Source organism: Diachasma alloeum, unplaced genomic scaffold, assembly GCF_001412515.2.
Source record: "Diachasma alloeum isolate Michigan unplaced genomic scaffold, Dall2.0 Dall_scaffold_00988, whole genome shotgun sequence".
Lineage (NCBI taxonomy): Eukaryota > Metazoa > Arthropoda > Insecta > Hymenoptera > Braconidae > Diachasma > Diachasma alloeum.
This window is the reverse complement of record NW_021681103.1, coordinates 72,367-93,277: the sequence shown is the minus strand read 5'-3', so window position 1 is coordinate 93,277 and position 20,911 is coordinate 72,367. Positions and strand designations below refer to the sequence as shown.

The 20,911-nt window shown below is 38.4% G+C and overlaps 1 protein-coding gene across 1 annotated transcript; it reads right to left on the bottom strand.

Moving 5' to 3' along the window:
- Positions 1–8,344: 8,344 nt before the first annotated feature.
- Positions 8,345–20,519, bottom strand: LOC107045542. Its single transcript, XM_015267846.1, has 2 exons — positions 20,479–20,519; positions 8,345–8,726 (listed from the first exon to the last, which is right to left on the bottom strand). Exons 1-2 carry the CDS (start codon positions 20,517–20,519, stop codon positions 8,345–8,347), a joined length of 423 nt encoding a protein of 140 aa, XP_015123332.1.
- Between the last annotated feature and the right edge of the window lie 392 nt (positions 20,520–20,911).

Here is a 20,911-nt window from a genome sequence, read left to right as displayed (position 1 = left end):
GGGGGTCCGCGAAAAACGGTTACGTAACGCCACACAAAAACTTTACTAATAAAATTTAATACTATTCTTTAAAATAGTGAAAAAATAAAATAACGCGCCAATTTATTTCGAGAGATACGCAGTTCTATAGTGTTTTGTTTTGTTTTTGTGGCCAGCGTGTAGAAAAACGAAAACTAAATATATATTATAAAATTTAACGAGTTATTGCCGATATCCTCCCACTTTTCATTTTTTTCCCGATTTTCTGGCAAGCTGTTGATAAGATTGACTCGAAAAAATACACCGTTTTTAAGTTTTATCATTATTTAATGGCTCACGAAGTTTCATCGCCGTGGAAGAATTTTTCTACGTTTTTACCAAAATTTTCGAGAATTCACAAAACTTTAGTAAAAATGTACAAAAATAATCGCATGATTCTGAAACTTTATGAATCATTTAATGACGATAAGACCTAGTAACGGTATATTTTTTTTGCGTCAATGTGATCAACAGTTTCCCGGAAATTTGCAAAAAACATGAAAAATGGGGAGATATCGGCAATAACTCCTTAATATGGAACAAAAAAAAACCTTGTCAATTTTTGAAAAATTTATTTTTAACTGCAATTGAAATGTTATGTAACACTTCAAAGGGGGGGGGGGGTCTAGCCAATTGTCTACATCCTGTTACATGGGGAGGGGGAGGGGGTCAAAATTAGAAAGAAAAGCGTTACGTGGTTTCTGGATGTCCCCTTAGGCATTTCACGGACTACAACAAGTTTCCTCTAAAGTTTTTCGATTGAAGTGATAAGCGAGGAGATTTTTAAGAATTTCTTTGAAGAGATCTCCCCTCATATAATTTTTTTGTAAATAGAGAGGGGATTGTTTTGCGAATCTCTCGGGCTTGACGGGGGTTTAGAAGAAAATGTCGAAAAATCATTTTTCTGGAGAATTTCATAGGCTACAAAAACTTCATTCTCTTTTTTTTTATATAAACATAGTAATTCTCGAGAAAATCGCAAAATAATCTGCACATGTCTCTCGCCTGAATGTATTCCTGATTATCTGCTGTGGCGTAAATCACCGGTAAATAACCGTTACAAATTAAAGCATTTTAGTGAAAGTCATTATACATCTATATAAATGATTTTCCCTTTGCAATGAATAATGAAAATTTTTGACGCCCGAAGACGGTCACAAATAATTTGTGACCGTCATTGGACATTGAGAGAGTTTTTGCGTCACGTGACGTTAGAAGACCGTCATTTTTTGGTCATATGACGTGATCTAAAAAATAACGGTCATTCTCCATCTCTAGGTGAGACCGAGAGTAGTCATCACCTCCGGCGCCTGTGTGCCCGCATACAAACGGGTTGAATTCTGATTTCGTTTTCAGTGGTTTCATGCTTTCAATTCAAATACTGGGATGAAATTGATTAACATCATATAAATATAATAATAATAACATGAGTAATCTTCGAGTGTCACTTCACCGCGTAGAGTAAAAAAAAACACAAATAATTCCGCAAAAAAATGCATTTTGTGATGTGGAAAAGCTTAAGGAGTTACCGGTATTTTCCTAATTTTCATGTTTTTTGTAAATTTCTGGAAAACTGTGGATCAGATTGACGCAAAAAGATGTACCGTTTTTAGCTTCTATCATGGTTCAATGACTCACCAAGTTTCATCGCCGTGGAAGAATTTTTCTACGTTTTCACCGAACTTTTTTGAAAAACCACAAAACTTTGGTGAAAATGTACAAAAATTGTGGCACGACTATGAAAGTTTGTGAGTCATTAAATAACCATAAAACCTAAAAACGGTATATTTTTTTACATCAATCAAATCAAAAGTTTCTCTGAAATCTACAAAAAACATGAAAAGTGGGAAGATATCGGCAGTAACTCCTTAAAGCTACAAATTATTTCGGCTTAACTCTTCTGCAAAAAAATTCTTCTTGAGAGGGGAGGGCAGATTGGACCGATGGATTTGTTCTTTCCAATTGTTAATCAGATAATTCGAATATGTAATCATGAACTTTATATTGATATGTCATTGTCAAAAATGGATTATATTTGGACATACTGATTTTTTGCGGATGAGAAATAACAATTGGAGTCAACTTGTACTTCAGACCTTTTTCATCTAACGCATTACTTAGAAGTAATATTAAGAAAACATTTTTTTTTAGGTAACTCTTCATTTGCGTTTCAGTTCTTTCAAGTGAGGTGGCACTTGCGAATCCTGCACTGAAAAAAAAACTATTTTTGATCGTAACCTATTAACTTGTGACTGCACCTTCTTACCAAATCTTCCTCACAGTTGCAACTTGACTTTGAAACCACTGAAAATAGCCTGATTTGATCCTTAATCTACACGGAGAGATCTATTCAGTAAAATTTACGGAACTCAAGTTCGCTAGACGATTACGAAATTGGCTCGGAAAATTTCAGTGATGTATCGTAGTTTTTACAGAAAATTCAGATGAAAATTACGGAACGTTCCGCAAAGAATTACGTGACAGTTCCGGAAAATTTACTGCAACCATACTTTCCTATGGAAATACGTGGAAGATACGTAATTTTTATTGAATATTTCTCTCCGTGTACATTGATAGAAAAATCTACTAACACGTAGAACAGATTCTCTTGACGAGAGAATTTTTTTCAGGTGTCCTGATGGCTAAGAGATTTCATTGAAGATGAGCCTCGTGAAGTCTCAAGTATGACAATATATCTCAGTATTTGAGAATGATAACGTCGTATGTCAGCTGACACAAGTTTGTTGAAAGAATATATCATTTCTCATCAATTACAATCTTTGGAATTTTTTCAGTGTACAGTTGTAATTTATGGATAAATGATATATATATTCATCATATAGTACCGAAAACTAGTTCATTTTAAGAATCGATTCGAGTTCCATAAAAAGTCAGCGCTTCGAGAATTGAGCTTCAGAGGAGGATTCTCTTCTCCCGGAGAGAAAATGGTCTGTGTGTTAGTACATATTTTATCAGTGTAAATTCAATCTCTGTTTTTTTTGTTTTGTTTAGTATAAAAAATTGAACAGATCAAATCTATAACCGCGAAAATGGACATGGCATGGGAGGAAAAGATGAAGCTGTATAAGAAATATGTTTCACGTGATGGAGGAAGAAACATCAGGACAGCATGGCTGTTATATTACACAGAAAATGTGAATGTGCTCCAACCCCCATTTCCCAACCGCCACGAATTACTAGCAGTAGTTTCAGAAATTCACAGATATTTTTGTAAACAACGACGTTCCAACCATTAAAGGAATATTTATTGCACATATTTTTAATATACATATATTTAATATTTTGATTCGTATTCATTACTTATTTAATGTTCATGATTTAATAAGAATGATAGTTTTTCAGTGCATACACAATTGGAGACCCTGGCAATCGATAAAAAAATGATCCTCAATTGCAAAAGTTTGGAAATTTATAACAAGTGAATAATTGCATTTTCTGTATATGCGTATAGTTTGTTGCTAATAGATTAGCAATATGCTTCCGAATGCATTGTCCATTACTGGAATTCTCAGTTTATTATTTTTTCATTCTTTCTTTTGTTAATTGACAATCGATTTGTGATTCAATTTGGAGTGAGGATCTTGTGTCCCTGTGAATAGTCTTCAACCCTCCAGATATTTAATCCATTCAGGTCAGACACTTCTGGACTCAGGAAGGCTCACTTTTTTATGGATTGTGATTCATCAAATCTTTCTCTATAACATATGAGCGTGTCCACGTCAAACCAGCAGCGCAAAAAAAATCGATGTCTCCGATCGTGCTCGTGATTTTTTTCTGTATTCTTCATCATGAGAAAACGTTGCTCTCAAATTCCCAGCCCAAAATAAAATTATTTGTAAGAGTTATGATTTTTTGAAAATTGTGTACTTTTGACAATTTGAAAAACAACTTTTTTGTTTTGTTTATAACTCCGCCGGATTTTTGAAATCGAGAATTTCACTTTGAGAAATTGAAGATATATTCAAAACCTTTGAAAATGAGCCCAAATTAACCTCATTTCGTGCATTTTTGACGCCACAATAGTAAAACTACGTTTTTTTGAAAAACGCAAATAACTAAAAAACTTTCATTTTTAAAAATCTGAAAAAATCATATTAAATTTGTACAACAGAAAAGGTATATTTCTGCGGAGTTCGAACTAGTTCTGGCCAATAGATTCTGAAGTATCGATGATTTCATATTTGTTGAAATTTAGTTTCTGAAATCTTCATCAATTAATACATGATCCATCATTTCAAAGCATTTGTTGATCAAGAAATGGTGTTTTGTGATAGTAATATGATAGAGTGGGTCAAGAATTCAGTACCGAAGTGGTCAATTAGGTTAAGTCGATTTTTTTCGAAAATTTTTTTTTTACATTAATAGGCTTTAGAGAGTGTGACACACCTGTAGAAAGTTTTTGAGTAAAAAACTATATTTCATAACTTTTTTGCAATAAAAGAAAGTAGGTTAAGTCTCATGTTTTGAACGGGATGAAGCTATGTCGACTTAACTTGAAACATATTTTTTCAAAAAAAAAAATATATATATATATAATATATAGTATTGCATACTATAAGGTATAGTAAGTTGATGCATAGGAATGAAGCCTCTTCATGTAGTAATCATGTTGAATAGTAATGCTTCCTATGTTACATAGTAAAAATCCCTATGGAGATTTAGCAAAACTTACAATACGAACATAGGACAGAATACTATGTAACATAGTAAAATGGGCTATATTACATCGTAAAACGCGAATATGGCAAAAAACGTGAAAAAGTCAAAATATTTATCACGAATATGTACTGGAATAATTTCATTGTTGCGTTGGGAAATTCCTTATAATGATGTGTAATAATTAGGAGATACATATGAGGTATTTCACATGAAATGAATAAGCCTCTGACCCTCACCCTCTCAAAAATTGATGGTGATTCTACGATTGAGGGGCTTAAAAAATGACCTCTCAAATTTTTTCACACTTTTTTTTTGAAAATCCAATTCGGAGATATGATTTTTTTTAACTTCCCGATAGGAAGTTATTGGTTTCACCCCAAAAATGAAAAATTGTAATTTCATGAAATGTCGACGTTTCATGACGAGTAGAAGCTCCCCCGATGATTAAAAAAAAAATGAACGCGCGCGTGTGTTTTTTTTTTTTTTTTTTTGAGGTTTAAGGTAATCTTCAAAAGATTCCGTTAAAAGGATGTTAAAAAACGGATCTCAGATTTTTACTGAGTAAAGCCCTCTTTCCTCAATTCCTCTTACCCCATATTCCCCACGGAACGGCCGTCAGGCATTACTTCGCGGGGGGGGGACATCAGCTCTTGCTCTTCCTCTACTAACATCACTAACCGTACGTCCTCCTTCCTCACTTAGGTGTTGGGCGTGGGAAGAAGGTTCCGGTAGCTTTTCCTCCTATACAGCGTTCTTTCGACGACGCTCTTCCTCGCGGAGCTCCTTTATGACTTTCGTCGCAAAGTCACTCGTTGCGTCCCAGGCTGTTTTCGATGACAGCATGGCTTCCACCAAGTTCTCGGGCAGGATCGATGCTCCAAGTTCATTCTCCCACTCCAAGCGGCTCGTTCTGAAACGTGGACACATGAAAAATACATGCTCTGCGTCTTCCATGGTACCTAAGCAGGTCGGACAATCCGGGCAATCTTCATGTTTGAATTTATGAAGGTAGGCCCGGAAGCACCCATGTCCTGAAAGCAACTGTGTCAAATAGTAGTTGGTCTCTCCGTACTCACGATTCACCCAAGCACTTACCTGCGGGATAAGACGATATGTCCATCTACCTTTCAGTGAGGTACTCCATCGTAACTGCCATCGTTCTATGCTCTTTCGTCTGGCCTCAGCCTGAATCTCGGTTGGACTTAATGACGTCTCTCCTTTTTGCTGGAATAGGGATCTTCGTTCCTCGGCTAGCACTTCAATTTGCATCATTCCGGCTATAACACACACGGCATCGTTGGACACGGTGCGACTCTGGCCCTGGCGACTCTAAGGGCCCTAAGTCGGTAGACAGGCCCCACTTTGCGCTGATTCTGCTGTAATTGAAGGGCCTTCGCCCATACAGCAATGCCGTAGGTGAGTACTGACGTAATCACCGATGACAGTAATGCTCGTCTCCTCTGCTTGGGACCTCCAATGTTGGGCATGAGGCGAGACAAAGCTGCTCGAACCCCTGACGCCTTAGTTGTGATGTGTTCCACTTGCTGCTTAAAACTGAGTCGGGCATCAATCATCACTCCCAAGTACCGAATATACGGCTGGGATGTGAGCTCATAATCCCCGACTTGCAGCGTGATTGTCTCCAACACCTTTCTGCTTGTGATCAACACGGCCTCCGTTTTATGCTCGGCCAGGCTCAGGCCGACGGAGTCCATCCAACGGCGAGTCACCTCGAAAGTCCTTCCAAAGGTGAGCTTCATGTCTTCCAGGTATTTTCCTACAATCACTACGGCCACATCATCTGCAAAAGCTACGAGCCGCACACCGCGTGGCAGTGTCAGCTTCAGCAGTCCGTCGTACATGATGTTCCACAAAAGAGGACCCAGCACCGAGCCCTGAGGTACCCCTCCAGTGACTCTGTACTCTTTGGGGCCACTCTCCGTGTCGTACTTGAGGACCCTCTCGGTGAAGGAGTCGTCCACCATCCTCCGCAGATATTCAGGTACACCAAATCTCTCAAGGGCCGCCATGATGCAGTCCCATCGGGCTGAGTTGAAGGCGTTCCTGATGTCCAGTGTTGCCACCAGGCAGTACTTCTTTGTGCCTCCAAGCCATCTCTCCCCTGAAATCGCCTCCCTAGCTGTATCGACAACTAGATTGATCGCTTCAAGGGTTGAACGGCCTCTCCGGAAGCCGAACTGGTCGGTGGACAGCATTGGTTCGACAGCGNGATGAAGGTTCGTCCGGTGGTTTTTTCCCTTTCGGGAGCAACACTAGCCTCTGCTGTTTCCACTTTGCAGGGAAGATGCCCTCGCTGAGACACTCGTTGAAAACGTCCAAGAAGAGGCCTGGCAACGCATGGATAGCGGCTTTCAGTGCGATGTTTGGGATCCCGTCAAGACCCGGGGCCTTGGCATTCCCGAATCTGTCGCACGCCTCCATCAGCTCTTCCTCGGTGATCGATGGGACCATCAAAGTCTTTCCTCGTGTGTTGGCACGCTGAAATTCCGGTTGTCGCGGGAAAAGCACCGCTACAATCTCCTTCAAGAGCTCGGGACAGGTCGGCGATGGCATAGGCCTGCTTTTCAGCCGCGTCATAACCACCTTGTACGTCTTCCCCACGAGTCACTCTCGACTTCGTCAAGGAGTCCAGTCCAACTTTTCTTTTTGCTCTCCTTGATAGCTTTGTTGAGCTTTCGGCGAGCATCCTTCCATTTCTTCTCCAGTTCTTCGGAGTTCAGCTTTTTCCGACCACGCTGAGCCGACCTTCTAGCCTTAACGCACTCCTCTCGAAGAGCTCCAATATGATCATTCCACCAGTGCACTGGTGGCAGACGGCCTCCACTGCGTTTTCGAGGCATTGAAGCATCACAAGCCTCGCTAACTCTTCTCATGAGATCCTCGGCTTTCTCCGTAGCACTGCTGCCCCGTATGGGGTAATCATCCAGTGCCACTGAGAATGTGCTAGGATCGAAGGTGCTCACCTTCCAGCCGATTTCGTTTGTCTTCCTAGGCATTGGTCTGTTTTTTCGACCAGCGGACACCTCCCAAAAGATTGCTCGATGATCACTAGCGGTGTAGATATCCATCACCTTCCAGGAGTAGTTTTCCCTTGCGAGATTACTACTGACGAAGGTGAGGTCTACTATTGAGCTCCTGTCTCCTCTTTCGAACGTGGGTCCATCACCGTTGTTCAACAGGACAATGTCCAGCGAAGACATGGCCTCCAGTAGTGCTTGCCCCCTTGCTTTTGTCTCGTTGCTACCCCAGTCGACTGCCCAGGCGTTGAAGTCCCCCGCGATTGCAATAGGGAAGTGCTGCTTCGCGTCCTCAGTTAGTCTATGCAGGAAGTCCGTGAATTCGTCAAGGGTGAGGCTTGGTGGAGCATAACAGCTGTAGAAATAAATTCCATCCAGCTTAGCTACCACAAAGCCAGCTTCATCAGTAGTCGCAATGCTTTGAAACGGAAACTTCCCACAAGACCAGATTACGGCCTTGCGACTCTTATCCGTCTCCCAGGGCTGATTGCTCAAATGTCTGTATGGCTCCGAGACGATCACCAGATCGAACTTCAGCTCCCGCACCGTCTGCATGAGCAGATCGTGTGCGGCCTCGCAGTGGTTGAGGTTTAGCTGTAGTATCCGCATTACTGTTTCTTATTCACCTTCTGATGTGCCTCCCTGAAGACAGGGCATCTGCTGCTACCAGCAATATGGGCACAGTCCTTCGATGGATCTCTCTCAGTGCATAAGGCACAAAGGGCTGCTTTTTCACAGCCAGCAGCTTTGTGTCCATCTTCCCCAAATTTTGTACAGAGCTTTGCTCTGTCCACTTGACTCCTACATTTGATGGCGAGATGCCCATAGTGCCAGCACTTGAAGCACTTGATCACTCTCTCCACCCGTCTGATCCGGCAGTTCACCCATCCTATACGGATCTTGCCTCGATCGCCTAGGACTTTCTTCACGACGGCTGCGGCCAGTGTCACTGAAGCAGTCTGGGTACCTCCGTAGGCCTTGCGCAAAGACCTGATGGCATCCGGGGAAATTTGACAATCTACCCCGGCTGTGAGTCTCAGGGCTTCAAGCACCTCTTCCTTCGTCGTCAGCGCGTGTGTGTGTGTGTGTGTGTGTGTAGCCACTTTTTTTGTCCACGCTCCTGGGCGAACGCTTAGTGCAATCGAAGTGAATGTGGTCGCAATCGGTAGGCCTTCACTTGATGAAGATCGGATTAGCTTGGGAGAAAAATTCCCCCACCGCTTTTTGAGTTTTTTTTTAAAAGAAGGGTAGAAATGAATATTTGCCGTTTTATACTGTGGCCCGTTACGCCCGGGCAAACGCGTAGTACGATCGAAGTGAATGTGGACGCGATCGATAGGCCTTCACTTGGTGAAGATCTGATTAGGTTGGGAGAAAAATCGCCCCACTCCTTTTCGAGTTTTTTTTTTAAAGGGTAAAAACGAATATTTGCCGTTTTATACTGTGGCCCGTTGCTCCCGGGCATACGCGTAGTGTGATCGAAGTGAATGTGGTCGCGATCGATAGGCCTTTACCTGGTGAAGATCGGATTAGGTTGGGAGCACTGATAGAAGTGTTCATTTGTATCTACTCAACGTATTCGGTTGAACGTTTTTCTTCATATCAGTCGCTTGAACTTGAAGTTACTTACACGTGGCTGTATCAAGTGACTGTTGCCTGTTACTATGTAAATCTACACCATTCGGTTGAATCAACCGTACGATTCGGTAATAGTTACCGAATCGCAGTTGAATGAACAGGGCGTTAGTTGCGCCAAGTCGGCGCTGTCAGTTGGTTCAACCTTAATCTCTCAACTGAACCGTTCATTGACTGTCACCAAATTATTCAGTTGTTTTTATTTAACTGCGCCATTAGGTAATAGTTACCGAGCCTGTGGAATATCAACCGAATCCTTCTATCAGTGAGCAAAACCCCCACCCCTTTTTGAGTTTTTTTGAAAAGAGGGTAAAAATGAATATCTGCCGTTTTATACTGTGGCTCGTTGCCAAGGATTTCATGTCTTCTCAAAATAGCCAAAATATTCAAAAATTTGATATTTGAAATTCGGTAAATAAATTAGAAATTTGAAATTCGAATTTGGAAATTGGAAATTTGAAATTCGAAATTTGAAATTTGAAATTCGAAATTTGAAATTGAAAATTCGGCAAGTTGAAATTCGAAATTTGAAATTTGAAATTTGAAATTCGAAATTTGAAATTCGAAATTTGCTTCACGTGTCCCTTAACGGGACACATGTATAACTTCTCGAAGCGAGTTGAAATTCGTGAAGTTGAAATTTGAAATTCGGTAAGTTGCAATTCGAAATTCAGTAGTTGAAATTCGAAATTTCAAATTTGAAATTCGAAATTCGCGAAGTTGCAATTTGAAACTTGAAATTCGGGAAGTTGAAATTTGACATTTGAAATGCAGGAAGCAAGAATTTGAAGAAATTTGAATGATTGGTGAAAAATTTCAACTTCCCGAATTTCAATTTTCAAATTTCGACTTCACGAATTTCAAATTTCGAATTTCAATTTTTAAATTTCAAATTTCAAATTTTTTATTTCATAGTTTTTATTCCATAACTCGAGTTCAATTCATTCGATTTTGATTTATTATGGCTTAAAATTTGTCATTTTTCAACACCTGTAACAATATTTCTAGGAAACTTTTTTTTTGATCCAGAGATGCCAAAAATTCCAAATTAATAAAAAAAAGTTGAAAAAAATGGAATTTTCCAAATTATGCCGCGATTGATTTGGATAATTATTTCTCCCTAATTTGTATAACTAAAACACGAATTTTGAGCCGTCATACAAGATAAGCATCGTCCCGTATCTATTTTATTTTTAATTTTTTCTCTTCTGGAATTTGCAAATTTGATAAAAACACCACAATAAATGGCTTTTATTATGTTTCTAAAAAATATATAATATTGTTACGAAACGAGACTTCATGATTTAATAAATAAATGTTTATTAAAAGAATTAAGGGCGAAAAAGATATACAAAAAGGATGATGCGTCCGCGGACTAGAGATTTAGATAAAAGACTAACGGAAAGGAAAGAGACGATCGTACATGAAGTTGGGTGAGAGGGAGGAAAAGGACAAATACGCAACAATATGAAGGTATACATTCTATTTTACCTTAAAAATGGCATAATAAAAGTCAACTAATGGCATTTAAGGGGATTTTTATCAAATGTACAAATTTCGAAAAGGAAAAAATTTACAAATAAAATAGATCCGGGACGAGGCCTATCTTGTCGTATGACCGCTCAAAATTTATGTTTTGGTTATACGAATTACAGAAAAAACATGGTCAAAATCAATCCTGACATAATTAGGAAAATTCCAGTTTTTCAACTTAGTTTTTCGAAAATTTGGAATTTTCAGCATCTCTGGATTAAAAGAAAAATTACTAAAAATATTCTTACAGGTGGTAAAAAATGAAAAATTTTGAGCCCTCATAAATCAAAATCGGATGAGTAGAATTCGAGGTATGGAATAAAAACGAAAGAAAGGAAAAAAATCATATTTCCAAACTGGATTTGGTGTCTAATTTTTTCAATGTGACCTCCATTACTACTTCATTGGACTGTCGCTTTAGTACTGAACATAAGGGGTCGATGTATTCAATCGGTGTGATCTTTCGAACTGATCCACAGACGATTAGAAACCACCGCAATGTACTGTGGGAGCATTTTTTGTGTTCATGCCACTTTTTACTGAATCCCGGAAAAAAGAGACCACGGAAAAAAAATACCAAGGGAAATGTTCAATTTGGGTGGGTTTTAACATGTTTTGAATGTGTGGTATTATTTCTCGCTCGTCTGTTTTTTCCACTTACCATATCCAAAACATGTCAAAACCCACCCAGATTGAAAATTTCCCTTAGTCTCTTTTTTCCGTGGTCTCATTTTTCCGCCTACCCTTTTTACTATGCACATAGTAACCGTTACCATGTCACGCCTAGTAAAATCTCCTATGTCTGAATAATAATTTTCGCTATATTTTTATAGTAGAAATTACTATAAAAATAGCTACCGCTGCTATGGAATATTGCAATATTTACTATGTTCGTATAGAAACATCTACTAAAGCACAAAGTAGTTTTTACTATGCGATGTAGTAAAAATTACTATACAGGTTGGGTTGAAAACCCTGTGTAACGTGACATTTTCTGGTGGGGTAAAAATGTCCGTCACCTTCGCCCTACTTCCCCTAGGTCTCACAAACTCGAAATAAAAGTAACTGATGGGCGCCAGGTAATTTTTCTCCCGGAATTACCAAACTGGATGACCCAAGAAAATTAAACGTATTCGCAATTTAAAACTCCTTACGACTCGACCTCAACCCAAAAATTTAAAATAAGACTCGAGAAGCCAGACCCGTGGGGAAAGGTAACGGTCCCAGGTTCGCTCAGGATGCAGGTTATGGAGAGAGGCGTGGATTACAGGTGGTCACGGGTAAAGGGGTGGTCAGACTAAAAACAACTAAAATTAAATAAATAACGAAAAGTCAACATTGTCCTTACGTGTTCCGCTATTGACTTCACAGAAATATGTATCAGTTAATTTTTACATAATTTTTCAATAATTTAATTATTCATAAATAACTTTTATCGGGTGGTCTCATAATTTTACAGACTCTAGTATAATTCAAAAATAATGACAAAATCATAGAAAGTTTCAAAATAGTAAAAATAATCAAAATAATCGAAATAATTAAAATTAATCCGAATGAATTAATTTCAATCGGAAGTGTAATATTTAATTCAACTTATTATTCTACAGGCCGAATTCCTCCAGTATCACGTAATACTGGGAGTAGAGCGCGAAATGCGCTAATCCCTAAATACTCGGGAATTCCGAGAATCGGGGGGAAAAATATAATCTCCAACACGAGAGCGCGAGAGAGAGAAGAAAACACGCCACATTCCATTTCATCCTACGTGGATAGCAGAATGGGAAAATTCGTTTAAGTTTAACTCACTCTACCAAAAAATCGGTAGAGTGAAATTCAAAAATTGGATCCAAAAAATCCTCGGAAACCTTTCTGGAACGCAATGAACCGGAAATCATAATTTTCGGTTCATTGGAAGCCTCTCCACCAGCTTGGAAAGCCGGGAGGAATTTTAAACGGCTCAGAAGACGCCTGCCACCGGGTATTCCTGAGGTACGCCGGGATTTCTCGTCGTGAGACGGATTCCATCTCGCTGCGAGAGCGAGAGAGACGCGAATATCGGGACAAAGCGGAATATTCGACACAATTACCCCAAAATGGACCAAAAAAAACTATGAAACCCGCTAATTCCCGAGTGGAAATTCTGTTCAGGTCTTGATCAGAAACTGATCAAGTCCGATCCGAAATTCTGATCAGGCGTGTTACGCCTCTGCCTTAGGTTTTTCCACTAGGGTTATGCGCGATCGACACCTCCAATTTAATATTAAATCCATAAAACACCTTGTAGTAGTGGAAAAACCACTAGAGGGAAGAATTACGCCACTCTTGCGAGGGGAAAAAAACGAAGCCAGCAATGGGCTCGAAATGTTAATATAAAATTAACAAAAAAAAACCACAGAAAACTCACCTTCGTGGGTTTTCGGGACTTCCTCGTTCCCTTCTTCACCATGATTACGGCTATAATTCTTTTAGAGGCACTGTAATCCAATGGTGCACACACACTAAACTGTCCGCGATCGCTCTATAACTCGGTCACGACCGAACTGACTGACGAGGTCAGTGTCACCGGCACTTCAGCGAGTGCCGAATTCGCACCAATCAAATGCGAGATTTTGATTGGTGGAGATATCGCTCCTTCAAGGCGTCAGCCTTGAGGGACCACCAAATACTCGGGGAAATACAAGGGCGTAACTGCCGCCAATCCTACTTATTCTTCATTCCCGAAATTTTTCAATTCAAATATTAATTTTTCTTTCCCTAACTACCGAAACTATTTTTAATGCGAACTGTTAGTCGTTCGTTAATTACCCCTAGGTTTTTGACACCTCTCGCGGATCCGTTCTCAGGGATTTCTGGTTTATTAGTCAACCCTAATTCCAAAATAATAATTAAAATATTCTCCCTAACCTCAACTGCAACCTGGCAATTCGCAGAGACAAGGGTTGCACCTGCCTCTCACGATCTTCCACCCACAATCATAAACTAACCGACTAAATAAACCCAAAAATCCACTAAATCTTGAGCGCCGGCATTCCAACCGATCCTTTACAAAATTCCGCGAGATTAGCAATTAGGGGAGATTCCAAAAGAATTATCGGATGACTATATTTTTGGCTCTTCTTCGCGATAACCCTTTGGGCCCTCAAAAACGCGTAATTATTAGCCCCTTTTCTTTAACAAAACTTCTAAAAATAATTCTCAACTCTAACTTTACCCTAAAAATTACAAATCTAACTCTCCATAAAAATGGGAAACCAAAATTCCGAAATTCCTCCACCGAAGTGGGAAAACCAAAATCCTCCACCGAAGTGGGAAACCGAAAATCCTCCACCGAAGTGAGACCCTGCTCTCTCTCTCTCTACTCACGATACAAAATAATTACTGGGAGGTTGTTGGTCCTGGGTCTTTTGGTGTTTCTAGCCAAAATCCCCATATTTTGGCTACACCTGTTATTATTTATTTTATTTATTTAACCATATGTATACCCTCTCGGGTCCCTGTTACTATGTTTTTATAGTAATCGTTACTAGGCTAATTCTCTCCGTGCATTCAAATTGTGACGTGTGACATCTTGTGGCTTATGACATCCAAATTGTGACGTGCAACATCTGAATTAGTGTTGCCGCGATACGAAACGAGACGAGAATGCCGACTCTCTCGTCTTGTCTCGCATTGAAAGCCCGACTCCTTCTCTCGTCTCGTCTCGTATTCTCGTTTTTATTTTGCGAAAATTTATTATTTTCTATAACGAATCATGAATGAAAGAATAATTTGAGAAAGCTAATATTTATATTATCGTAAATTTTTAGTCACTTGAGATTTGAAAAATTGAGAAATTCGACGTTTTTTATTGCTGTCGACGGAGTTTTCAAGAGCGCAAATTGAAAATTTGGTATTCCCTAGCAAATTTTCTCAACTTTCAGGAAAAAAAAAATTTTGAAAAAAAAGTGGGGTAAGCGTTGAAAAGAGCATTTTAAATCTTTTTTCGACTTTTTCGTCTCGAAAACTTGGTGAAATCCAAAAAATGATATTTTTTTCGGAAAATTCAGAAAATTTCCGATGAAACATGGTATTTTTGATATTTTTAAAAAAATTTGGTATAGCGGGAATAAAATGGGATGTGAATTTCAAGATAAAACTTGAATTAAACGTTTCCTCTTTTAAATTTCGATCAAGAACGTTGAAGTTTGGTTTTTCTCTTTAATTTGATGTACTAAATTGAATGATAAAAAAAAACAGGGTCGAAAATTTTGAGGCCGGATCTTTGTCCGATATTTGGCGGTGTTATGCCCCACAAAGTGGAGCATAATTACTTAATTATTCCGAAATATGGGCAAAATATGTAGCACATATTTCGGAATCGAAATTAGGAAATATTCAATAAAAGAATATACGTGTCTTTCAATGCACGTATATTCGTAATTACAAGTATGCCAGTGGAACGTGCATCAGCATTTCCACTGGACTCATTCGCATGTTGTTATCATAACACCATGCAGATATGAGGCAATGGCCAAAACGTCATGGCCTCTCGATGTAATAAATACTCGAGAGACCATTGTCTCGGGGCCAGTAACTCGACCGATTCATATCGCGGTTCATCCGATACCTTCAGTATCGGAAAGAACAGTGAATTTGTATTTCCAAGAGTTTAGATAAAAATAATAAAAGAATAATATTCAGTATTCGTTTCGCGAGTATTTATTCCCAAATAACCCGGACCCAACCACTCGGGACTCTAACAGCGGAATGACCCATATATATTCCATATATATATTATTCCTCTCCTTTAAGTATCCTCACTAATTAAATTATCTTTACGATTAAAGGATCATACGTCGAATTGGCGCAATCGGTTGAGTGGTAGTTGGAAAAATCATTTTTTTATGAGAATTAACTTTACCAACAGGTTAAATATATCTTTCTTAACACTCTGGCGAATGCCAGTACTTGTTGCAGGGACAAGATATAAAGTCATATAGTGAAATCATTCAAAAAATCGAATTTTATATCTCAAATAATCTCGGAAATATTCATTGTTTGTCGGTAACAATTCGATTGTTCTCAATAGACGGATAAACACTTCTAACTCTCATATTTTTTCTATCAGAATTCTGACGGATCCATTCGGAAGCCAACTACCAATGGAATTGGTAAAAATTGAATGATCGAAAGAAAAAATTAGGAAAAAGAATTATCAACCCATGGTTTCTGTCAAATGGGAATTCTACCGTGCTTGTTTTGTATGGAAAAATACCATAACGACGGAGCAAGGCTCAGTGAGGCTCAGTGCGGGCGCAACGTGAGAGTAGCTGGCTGAAGGGCGATCGAACTTGAATATTCGCGCGCTTGTAGCATTGGATCTATCACTCCAATCAAAAAAATTGTTAATACCTTTTTCGTAGAAAATTTCGTGGAGAATCTTTTTGTATTCCGTATTGTTTCACAAAAAAGCGATATTTTGGGAGATATTTACGAAAAACGTTAAAATGACCCCTTTTGTTTATTTAAACAATAGGTTTCGGGGCGACTAGGAGTTTAGGTTTTTAGTATTTCCGAGTTGACATCCTGAAGAAGCGATAGAAACAAAAAAACTTTCAATACATATTATTTCCACGGTCGACTGATTTTGAGCCTCTGACGCCCGGACTATGTGGGATAATACCACTCGCCTTCGGCTCGTGCTATAAACCTCCCACATGCCCAAAATTACTTTTCTGTACTTGTTACGAAATGTATTATTCCTGACTTTTTTTATCACACAGTCAATATAACACCAATCATCAAAAACTTTAATTTAAATGATTACAATGCTTCCATTCGAGGAGGAGAAAATAATTTTTTTTGTTTGAATTATCGTCGAGAATTCTCGCCTCTCATGATATTTCTCTCGTCTCGTCTTGATTTGGCGATAACTATGAAATTGGTCTCTCGTCTCGTATCGTCTCATACTTCTCTCGTATCGTCTGGTTTCTCTCGTCTATCGCGGCAACACTAATCTGAATTGTGATTTATGACATCGGAGTTGCGACATTCAATAGTGACTTGTGACATTCAAGTTGTAACTTTTGACATCTTACCCTCTCGGGTCCCTGTTACTATGTTTTTATAGTAACCGTTACTAGGTTAATTCTCTCCGTGCATTCAAATTATGACTTGTGACATCGAAGTTGTCACTGGTGACATCCAAGTTGTGACTTGTGACATCGGAGTTGTGACTTAAGACATCGGAATTGTGACTTGTGACATCTTAATTGTAATCTGTGACATCGGATTGTGACTTGTGCACATAAGTTGTGACTTGTGACATCCAAGTTGCGACTAGTGACATTCAAGTTGTGACGTGTGACATCTTAGTTGCGACTTGTGACTTGTGACATCCAAGTTGTATTTTGTGACATCACGAGTCACAATTCCAATGTCACAAGTCGCAACCGTGATATCGCAAGTGACCTCTTCGGTGTCACAAGGGACAATTACTTCGATGTCACAAATCACACCTCAGATGTTACAAATCATACCTAAAATCTTACAAGTCACAACGAAGATGTCACAAGTCTCAATTAGTGGTACACATCACAACTGAGATGTCACAAGTCTCAATTGCATGTCACACGTCACAACTAAGATGTCACAAGCTACAACTGAGATTTCACAAGTTACAACGTGGATGTCACAATTCCGATGTCACTAATCACAACTCCGATGTCACAGGTCACATCTCCGATGTCACAGATTGCGAGTACTGGTCGGAGGCGAATTGAAAAACTTCAAAACGTTATAAAATGGAATCGGCACTATAAATTCATCTGAATTTTTTATATGTTATAGAGGAAAATTTGATGAATCAGAATCTATAAAAAAGTGACCCTTGCCGAGTTCAGAAGTGCCTAACTGTTTTTATAAAATCCAGACGCGAAAATAAATACAGGAAATATAAATGAATGACCTTTAAATTTTTGAAAAACTCCTCCTCCAGGCCATTTTACGGTTATCTGTAAATTTATTATCCAATGACTGACGACAAGAATTTACTCATGAAAATCATTTTTTCAACTTTTTCTGCCAACGTTTCGAGTGCAAAACGCCACTCCTCATCAGGCCAGTCTATTTATTTAAGCCTATAAACATATACAATCCCAATTACTAAACTAAGAACATTTCAATTATAAACTTCATGATCATCTCTGTGCTTTTTTACATGATAACGCAAGGAATTACCCAGTTGAAATTTCTTACCTAGTTCTCTCTAAATATGTTCATAATTTATCTGATCAGGAATCACCTGTAATTAATTCAAGCGGGAATAACCCTAAACTGTAACAATTCCATGTTATTTTTTACCCTACTGTGTCTATTTTTGATTCTTTAATTCATTGCTCATTTACTCACTATTGTCCATTTTCTAAAACCTCTACTCCATTCAATCATATTGCACAAAAAATTAGTTATATATTTATCATGATCTTAAAATATTTTAGAAGTCACCTTGATTAAAAATGTCAGTTGAACACAATTAAATACCCTGTCAAACCACTAATACAATTGCGATGGTCAGTTACATATAAAGGCTAATTTTCATTGACATTACGTATTTACCAATAAAATTGTGGGAGGTTAAAGTATCTAATTGAAATCTAATATGCCTGTTTTTAATTTAAACCGACATTCCACCACCACTAATTAATTATTCCTGTCTTCAAATTTAATGAGTGTGTCATAAACGTTGCCTGATTTCTTACTGTCATTTACAAAATTGACCATCCTATCATTATGTTTTTTAATATGAAACATTTCCAAAATATCTAACTTATCCTTCCCTTTTACAGAACCTAAAATGGAAGATTTTTTAACTTCCCGATCTGGGGAAGTTATTGTAATGACCCCGAAAATGAAATGTGGGAATTTCATGATATCTCCACGTTTCATGACTGCCAGTATCATTTTCACGCGTTTTTAGAGACATGTTCGTCTGTGTGTATGTGTGTGTATGTATGTGTGTGTGTGTGTTCGTATGTGAAGGAAATTTTGTTTTACGGTTTCTCTGGAACGGATGGTGCGATTTAAGTTTTTTTTTTTAAAGAAGGGTCTTGACGTAACTTAGGGCGGAAAGGAGTGTGACCTTGATGGCCTCAGCGGTTTCGTAGATATTTGGCTAAAACTAGTCGAAAAACGTCAAAAAATAACTTTTTCACATGAAATCAACGATTTCTCGCCATCAAACATTGCAATTTGTAATTTTTTTGATGAAGTCGATGCACCTCCATATACTATAGAAGTAAGTGAAATGTCCACGAAATCGTCTCAGCGGTTCCCGCGTATCAGTTCATAATACCACCAAAAGCATTACCGTGTTAAGTAGATTTGAGCTTGGGATTGATGTCTATTTGTTTGTAATAATTTATTGATTTAAACCACTATTTCATACAAAAAACGTTTCCTACAAAAATGTCAGTTAATAAATGTCGTGGGTGGATGCATAACGGGAGCGCATCGATGCTTACACGCAGTGGGATAAGTTTTATCTACAAATATCTCTATTTGAATTTGTAATATCAAAAGTGAAATTTTATGAGAGAAACCTATTTTGCCGAATTAATTGATGAAGATAATTGACTGTCAACGGCGCCAACATATTCATAAATAATAATTGAAAATTGTCTGCTGAATGCGACAATATATTGATAAAAAATAAGGAAAAAAGCCAAGGGCGAGACAAGTCAACGAATAGGTGATCGGGAAGTTATTGGTTCGACCAGTACTGGGTCACACCCACTCCAACCCACCCGTAATGGAAGCGAGCGACCAACATCCCAGTCGAAATGCAACTCACCCGCAATGTGAGCGAGCGAAGCGAGCGAACAACAACCCAATCCAATTTTTAAAATTAAAAGTATGTTTTTCATTTTTAACATGATCAGATAGTCCAGAACGATACAAATTAGGATTCCTCTAACTTCTTTGATGTTCTTTTAGTCTTTCCTGGAAAAACCTTTTAGTTTGGCACATGTATAATTTACTACAATTATTGCAGGGTATTTTGTCAACAATATCAGACCTTAAATTATTTAGCATCTCGTCCTTAGTAGAGCCAAATGCAGAACTCAATTTTCTACTCCCAGACGAAATTAAGTTAACATCAAATCTATTACTTTTCTATGTTCTTTTGCAAAAGGGACAACGATTGTCTTCTTAAAATTTATAGCATGCAGGTTATTAACGTCAAACTTTTTGTTATTACATATAATTTCAATTCTACTGTCAATTAATCCTGAAATGAACACTGCAGGGTAATCGTTAAAAATTAAAACTTTTTTAATTAAATTAATGTTTTGGCTCCAAAAACATCTGTCCCTTTTCGCACATTGTGATAGAAAATATTGTTTGCAACTCGTGCAGAAAGTGATTTTTGGCTTGTGGGATTACGGTGAGGTTTATGGCGAGTGTGATTACAACCTTCGCCTTCGGCTCGAGCTGTAAACCTCACACTTGCCAAAAACCTAACTCACCAGGAGGTTACGTAAAATATAATTCCATTATTATTCCTACACTAAAAAGATGGACGCTATACACTCACCTTAAGCAAAATACTGTGGAGCTCACACGGACACACGCCATTGTTTACACTGACAGACATACTAACGCGATAGGTACGATTTCTTCATATTACATTGTGGCGCTATCCGCTTCAACAGACAAATTTCAATATCTCGAAAACTATTAATGATAGAAACATGAGGCAAAAACCATTCTATTACCCATAAAATTATCCAACTTTTCTACACAGCATGTCTCGATAACTTCTCAATAGTTCTCGAAATATTTTAATCTAAAGCTAACTGTGGAGCCCATACGGACGCATTGTAAGGTTGGTTACGCTCATCTACAGACATACTAACGCGATGGTTACAGTTTTCTCAATTTTACTCCCTATATATATTCTCCCGTAGCGAGCCGTACGATGTTTACACATCAAAAAATGATTTTCATGAGTAAATTCATGCCGTCAG

Excerpts from the sequence above, each read along its gene's own strand:
- LOC107045542 (XM_015267846.1), bottom strand. The coding sequence starts at position 20,519 with ATGGCGTGTGTCCGTGTGAGCTCCACAGTATTTTGCTTAAG. Across the intron at positions 8,727-20,478 it reads TCCACAGTATTTTGCTTAAG|GTCTTTGCGCAAGGCCTACG; the intron begins GTGAGTGTATAG and ends GGATGCCATCAG.